Source organism: Stigmatopora nigra, chromosome 9 (assembly GCF_051989575.1).
Source record: "Stigmatopora nigra isolate UIUO_SnigA chromosome 9, RoL_Snig_1.1, whole genome shotgun sequence".
In the NCBI taxonomy this organism is placed as follows: Eukaryota; Metazoa; Chordata; class Actinopteri; order Syngnathiformes; family Syngnathidae; genus Stigmatopora; species Stigmatopora nigra.
The window spans coordinates 6,443,326-6,450,390 of NC_135516.1; the positions used below are offsets into that span (position 1 = coordinate 6,443,326).

General features: G+C 40.0%; 1 protein-coding gene across 3 annotated transcripts; it reads right to left on the bottom strand.

Moving 5' to 3' along the window:
- Positions 1 to 116: 116 nt before the first annotated feature.
- On the bottom strand, positions 117 to 5,700 carry prkacbb (protein kinase, cAMP-dependent, catalytic, beta b). Of its 3 annotated transcripts, none has more exons than XM_077724279.1 (10): positions 5,348 to 5,700; positions 2,877 to 2,932; positions 2,674 to 2,802; positions 2,423 to 2,521; positions 2,270 to 2,352; positions 2,045 to 2,171; positions 1,868 to 1,963; positions 1,541 to 1,663; positions 1,303 to 1,467; positions 117 to 1,222 (listed from the first exon to the last, which is right to left on the bottom strand). In XM_077724279.1, exons 1-10 carry the CDS (start codon positions 5,391 to 5,393, stop codon positions 1,097 to 1,099), a joined length of 1,050 nt encoding a protein of 349 aa, XP_077580405.1. In that variant the 5' UTR covers positions 5,394 to 5,700; the 3' UTR covers positions 117 to 1,096. The 3 variants fall into 3 exon arrangements, with proteins under 3 accessions (XP_077580405.1, XP_077580404.1, XP_077580406.1); XM_077724278.1 differs by having other exon boundaries at positions 2,877 to 2,938; positions 5,348 to 5,699; XM_077724280.1 differs by lacking the exon at positions 5,348 to 5,700 and adding an exon at positions 3,471 to 3,863 and having other exon boundaries at positions 2,877 to 2,938.
- Between the last annotated feature and the right edge of the window lie 1,365 nt (positions 5,701 to 7,065).

The following is a 7,065-nucleotide window of genomic DNA, read 5'->3' on the forward strand; positions in this document are numbered from 1 at the left end:
CAGGACAGGCTTACGGAAGGCGAGTACTACATAAATAAAGTAAATGACAAGGTAGGAAATATGGTTTTCAAAATGTAATACACTGAAAAGGTAAGGCAAAGACACTTACACATATCAGCAATTTTAAAAATAAATTTTAATAGCATCTCTAATGTGTATAAATAAAACATATGAAACAATGCATATACATATAATGTAATGAGTTGAACAATAACAGGGTTGGTTACGTGTGATGCAAAATGTTCTTCATATAGTCAGTGTATGGGTGAGAAAAAAACAGTACCTTAAAATCAAAGCATCCAAAAATGCACGCCTAATAACTTTGCAACCCACATTCTTCCATAAAATAAACAAAACAAAAACAATTTTTCACAGGCAGTAACAAAATAGAGCTGCGGGTTCAATCATTAATTTTCAGTCTTCAATTTTTTCATCAAGGTTTTACTTACCCAATTAAGTGCAAAGCTCCAAAACTATTCACATTGACCTTCTCAAGTTTTAGATAAAATTGTTTTTAAAATCTCAAAAGGACTTATTTTCACTTGTAAAATGTCAGTCATCAATCACATTGTATTGTAACAAATGGCGTCTATAAGGAAAAACAAAACAAAACTCTATTACACAATTGGGGGAAAAAATGGAGTAACAAATAACATGTAACAATGCAACAAGTTTGCTAATTCTCAGCGCCTGGGTTTAGGAAAACCGAGGAAAAATGGTATCATACCAAACACGAAAAATGACAAATGCTACCTCTCAAAGTTGGACTATGAACGCAAATGAGACCATCCCTTTTTGTCATCTTACTGTTTGTCCATTTAAAAAGGGGTTGACAATGACGACCTCCTTTAAAAAGAACAAAATAAAAAGTAAAGAAAAAGCAAAGGTGGCAAGTCTGCTATAATACGCAGGTGTAGGTGACAGTGAGAGGTTTTCGGCACCAAAAGATCATGGCAACGTCACCGAGCTGTGTTGAACAGGTGGGAAGGATAATACTAGGGGAGGAAAAGTGGTCTCTGCTTAATTTTCAAGTCCTCAAAAGAGTGCAAAGATCCCTTTATTTCCCTGACGTATCCTGTGGTCGCATGTGACGTTCCTAAAACTCGGCAAACTCCTTCACACATTTTTCCGTGACGGAAACACGTATCTCCTCTTCGTCGTAATCGTCAAAGTTGCTAGTATCGCCGGGGCCTCTGCACTTGGGTATAAACGGCGCCTCCACCTGTCACATGAAACAAATGGTCGGAGCAAAACAATCAATACCATATTCATTTAAAGTTTTTCATGACGCTATGGTCTTGCCTTCCTCTCGTAGATTGCGATCCAATCTGTTGTGGCGAACCACTTGTGGCCCTTGATGTCATTGACGCCGTTTTTCAGGTTCCCAAAGCGCTTGGTCAGGTCCACCTGCAGCAGGTTCCTCAGCAGATCCTTCAAGTCTGAGCTGAAGTGGGAAGGGAAACGCACCTGGAAAGACAGAAGAAATCTGTTACATGTCAACATAAACAAAAGCAACTTTACTGGACACTGACAACCCTACCTTCCCAGAGACTATTTTCTCATAGATCTGAATCGGTTGGTCTGCAAAAAACGGAGGGTAGCCGGCAGCCATTTCATAAATGAGGACTCCTAAGGCCCACCAGTCCACAGCTTTGTTGTAGCCCTGAAAGAGAAATCACAAAAAATGAGTGACAAGATAGAAACAAACAACTACTTGTTGAGTGCCATCTGGATCCAAAAAGCCTCCAATAAAATACATGTAATGATGGCCAGAACTGCTATTCTTGAACGGCTCATTACAGCTTGTAATTTTATAAATAAACAGAGATATTTTACAAACATATCTAAGAATGGTTGAGAATTTTACTTTGCTGAGAATGATTTCTGGAGCCAGGTATTCCGGTGTGCCGCATAATGTCCAAGTTCGGCCTTTGACACGCTTGGCAAATCCAAAGTCTGTCACCTGAAAAGAGTCAACGTGGCGCTTGAGAGAATTGGAGCCACAAATGAGCCGCCGTAATGTATCGTCGGGCAAGTGGCTCACCTGAATGTAGCCGTGGTGGTCAATGAGAAGGTTCTCAGGTTTTAGATCTCTGTAAATGAGATCGAGTGAATGGAGGTACTCAAACGTTAGTACGATTTGGGCGGCGTAGAAGCGTGCGTGCGGCTCGCTGAAAAAAGAAACGGAGAGTAGGTCAAACCTTGTGAAAACACTCATCAACATAAAACAAAGACTTGAAATGAGGGCTCATTCCTCTGAGGACCTTACCTAAACCTCCCAATTCGTCTTAAATGCGAGAACATTTCGCCTCCGGGAACATACTCCATCACCATGTACAAATTGGAGTTGTCCTAAAATAACATGCTCACTTTGATATCTCTTCTATTAATTCCCAAATGAGTGGCATAAAAGATATATTACCTTGAATGCGTACTCGAGTTTAACAAGAAAGGGGAAGCTGACGGCTTGTAATATTCTCTTCTCATTTAGGGTGTGTTCTATTTGTTTAAGTTTCACCACCTAACCAAAACAAGAACAAACAAGTCATAAAATTAATGGCATTTCAATGTCCAATATGTTATTTCTATTCCTTTTCAGAACGTATCCGCAGATTTGTGTCAATTCATCCATCAAAACTGAGCATTCAAAATTGGTGTGTCTAGAAAACAGACCTTCTGCTTGTCCAGTATTTTCATGGCAAAGTACTGCTCTGTTCCTTTGTGTTTCACAAGCATGACCCTTCCAAATGAGCCAGTGCCCAGAGTCTTTAATCTGTCAAAGTCATCTAGGCACGTTGTGCTCTGCAAGTAGAAAAAAAGCCTGTTAGACACTTAATGGAATGTATTGATTCATTTACTATTAAGAGCATTCTAACCTGTGGTGGACATTCCCATTTCCGTAAGAAGTCTTCTTTGGCTTTGGCTAGAAACTCTTTTACTAAAGAGAGAGAGGAGGAAAAATAGTATTAATTTTCTCTGGAATAAAAATGATGTTTGCCTTTTTTTTTAAGTAAGATTGGTAAAAATGTAGGGCATCAGAGTGGCAAAGGTAAACAGAATTATAAGGTCAACTCTCATCTGGATATTATTTACATGACACAAACACAAGGGAAGAAACAAAACAAGACAGGCAACAAGAGTGATGCATGCCAAGTAAATAACTGGGTTGTAAGTTATTTAGTAGCCACAACTCAAGGGAAAAACAAAATTATGAAAGGACAAGTTTCTCTCGGAGCATCACTTTTTTAAGGGAAAGGCTAATAAACAGAATTGTAAGCAAAGACAAACCGATGCATGGCAAACACAGCAGATATCCAGATTGAGAGAACGTGAGCGACAACAAAAACAAAACAAAAAAACACTTATTATCCAAAGCACGCAATAACAGCAAGCACACTGAGCAAGTTTCGCACAATGAAACCAGCACCCAAAATTTGCAGGCTCAAGTTTTTTTTTTTTGTTGTGCATACCGAACGTCTCTATTGATCACCGGGGGGTGTTATTTTTTTTCACAGGAACAATCCCCCACCACCCCATGGATGGAATGATACAGAAGAAAGAAAAAGAGAAGGAAGACAAGAGTTATGTAAACAAATAACATAACAAACATCACATACATTATGTGGTGACAACAGCAACTCAATAAGGAGAATTGCAATCATTAATAATGGGAGTAATTGGCCAAGGTTGACAAGTATGATGATGAATGATGTCCATTTGGTAATCCACTGCGACTGTGTCATGTATTCAAGCTTCATACGTGCTGTAAACACAAGGTAATCTTGTGTGTATATTCAGCAATGGAGGTTACCAGGTGGCCTTGTCAGAGAGACTAAAAAAAAAAACTGCAACAGCTTAAATAGCTTGCTTGACTAGTACAAGGTATTAGCTACCACAAAAACTACCAGACAATGTACATAATTTGTTCTTGCTTCTAAAATAAATAAATAAAAACTATACAAAAAATGTGAAATTTTACAATCCCAGATGTTTGCCACAAAATTAACATTTCATCTTGGAAAATATATATATATTTTTTTTAAATTAAAACCTTATTTTATGCTGTTTTATAGGCTCATTGCAACATCATTTTGGGAAGAAAACAAGAGTTTCCAGACTTTTTCCAGGCATTATGAGTAGTATACTCTCATAGCTTCATTTCTAGTGGTTTCTTTGGCACCGCAATCTAGTGGACTTGATAGCGCAAAATTATTAATTTTTGGTGAGTTTTTTAAAGCCTATAAAATGTTGCACCAAAAAAAATCATAAATTCTGAATTAATTGCACATGTCAATCCTATCCAACTCCATTCTCCTATTTCTGTCACTTTAGTAACATTGCATTGTTATTTAAATGCCAGAGAATACGTCTCCATCAAATCAGGCATGGGTATATATGTTCACAGTTGTAAGATTTGACATCTGTCACACACAATTAACCCATAAAACTACTTTGCTGTTAGAAGCGTGCACAGAGAAATATTTAGTCCTAATGTTGAATACGTGAGAGCACAAGAGCACGCTCACACCGACTCGTCTGAGCCGGGTTACGTCAAAGCTTTCAAAGCTTGTAATGCTTCTTATCCCAATGAGGAGCCAACTTGGTCGATGACGACTTCTGTGCCCGCCAAATGATGAACCTTGCTGCTAGAATCGGGGGTGACAAACTGCAGAATGGACATGAATATAATGACACGACATTTGTCCATTTTTGGCCATATTTGGTCACAGCTTTGCAGTGAGCTTTGTTTATGTAGCCCAGAATAAAAATAAATGTGCAGGATCCTCCAGGGACAGATCCACTGGAAGATTATGACTATTTCATGGCAATTACAAGTGTGTGTAAGTGTGTAGGGGTGCTGTTATGCATTTATAACACGAGAGATGATGAAGCATGTATTGCACACCAACATGACGTGCCAAAACACACACATATATATGAAAGAGACTAAGGGGTTGACACCATTGACAACTTTGAAATGACAGGGATAGGTTTCTTCGTAAGAAGAATATTTGTGTTGTTGTTGTCTTTTCTGCTTGTTCCACGAAGACGTTCATCAGACTGGGGTGGTTTACTTTCAGCACTAAACGGATCCTTTTGTGACTAGTTTTTGTCAGCACAACAAATTGAACATCAACAACGGAAAGATCACATAAATGTTATAACGCGAAGCTGTAGAGAATGTGTTTGTTATTTTAATCTACAGTGACGGGTGACAGGTGGGCCTCTTTCCCTGGACATTACAGAACATTGGTGGCGCCGCTAGGCTAGGCTAACTAGCTCCACATTCAAGGTTCCAAATATTATAAATAAAACCCGCTCGAAAACGAACATTAGATAGACTTACCGCTCTCTAGCTCGTTGCCCTTCTTGGCTGTGGCAGCGTTGCCCATGGCGGAAGACACAGGGCCCAGTCGCTCCCGAATACGATAGGGGAGATGGCGGCTGGCTAGCTAGCTAGCTAGCCTCCCCGGAGAAGTCAATCACGTTTAAATATTACAAACGTAAAAAATAATGTGTTTTTTTAATGTGCACCGCTTCAGACGTGTAATAGATAGAAAGTCCCCGAACAGCAGCACCCGTCACTTGTCATGTATCGGCCCCGCCGTCCTTCTCGCCCCCGAGCCCGATGGAAGGTTCCTGCTGTGTCTGGTTGGCTAATGTGTAGTCGGCGTGAAGCTGACGGTCACTGACAGTGCTCACCACCCGCCCAAGCAGTTCCCCCTCCCCGCCACTCAACGGGCCAGCACCCGCGCTGTTCCCACGGTTCCCAAAAGTGTCGCAAACAAACTAATTTTGTGACATTAAATTTAAAAAAAATCATTTTGCGAACTGCTCAACCTGAATTGGTTGCACACCCTGAATTGGTGGCCACCCAACAGCAGGGCATACATACAACAGATTTTCTTTAAAAAATAAATACATAAAAAATCTGATAGGATTTTTGCGTATATACCCATAAAAATATGGCAGTACCCCCAAGCCCCCCATCAATGACAATTATATAAGGGGAGGAGGTCCCTTACCAAATCCAATAGATGGTGCTATATTTTAAAAAGCGTTTCTTACAAAGGTTTTTTATTAAATTTTCTGAACCACTTTATCCTCACAAGGGTCGCGGGGGTGCTGGAGCCTATCCCAGCTGACTTCAGGCCAGAGGTGGGGGACACACTGTTCAGTGGCCACCTGATCGCAGGGCACAAGGAGACTGACAACCATTAACGCTCACACTCATACCGAGACCTAAACCAGAGTATCCGGAAGAAATCCAGACAGGCCCGGAGGAGATTCTGCAAACTCCACACAGGTGGAGCAACCTGGATTTGAACCCAGGACTCCAGAACTGTGAGGCTGACACGTTAACCACTAATGCAAATGGGGCCGCACAGTAAAAATGACTTCTTCTGTACTGAAGTTTTGAAATAACACTCAATGTTATATCAGTATTTTTTGTTTACCCATTTTGATGTATACAAAAGTATTATCTGTTAAAAGTAGATAATGTGTCAGTTGTTTCCCTCTGCAGACATGAAATATCCAATTATCACTGAAGTGAAGGATGTCAGTGCCATCACAAGGTCATTGTTTGATAAGTTAGCCTATGACTTGAGTTGAAGGCCGAAAAGCTCTGTCTTCTCCAGCATGGTTGCTAATTGTCCCTTCATAATTTAATAAATTCGACCTACTATGTCCACTTCAAAAACCTCCATAACTTCTTTGGGCAAGTCAAACAATTTTACCCAATAAGTCTATATCTTTTACATATGGGCCATGTGTAGTGGGCCACGTATAACATTTTGTATCATTGGGCCATGCCAAGAGTATTGTCCCTGTTTCTTGGTGTTTTAACTGTAAGATGTCATACCAATTGTTTCCACAAGAGTGCAGCAGATCCTCGCTCTACAATCATCCTATCTTTTACCATCTTGATATTACCACCAACTATTTAAAGTGTGCTCATCCTTCCTTGATGAGTTTTTTCCTCATAACAAATCCAAACTTACTTATTGGTTCTCTGGATTTGTGAAGGTTTCCTTCATGTGTTCTTCTTTTATTGTAGATCCC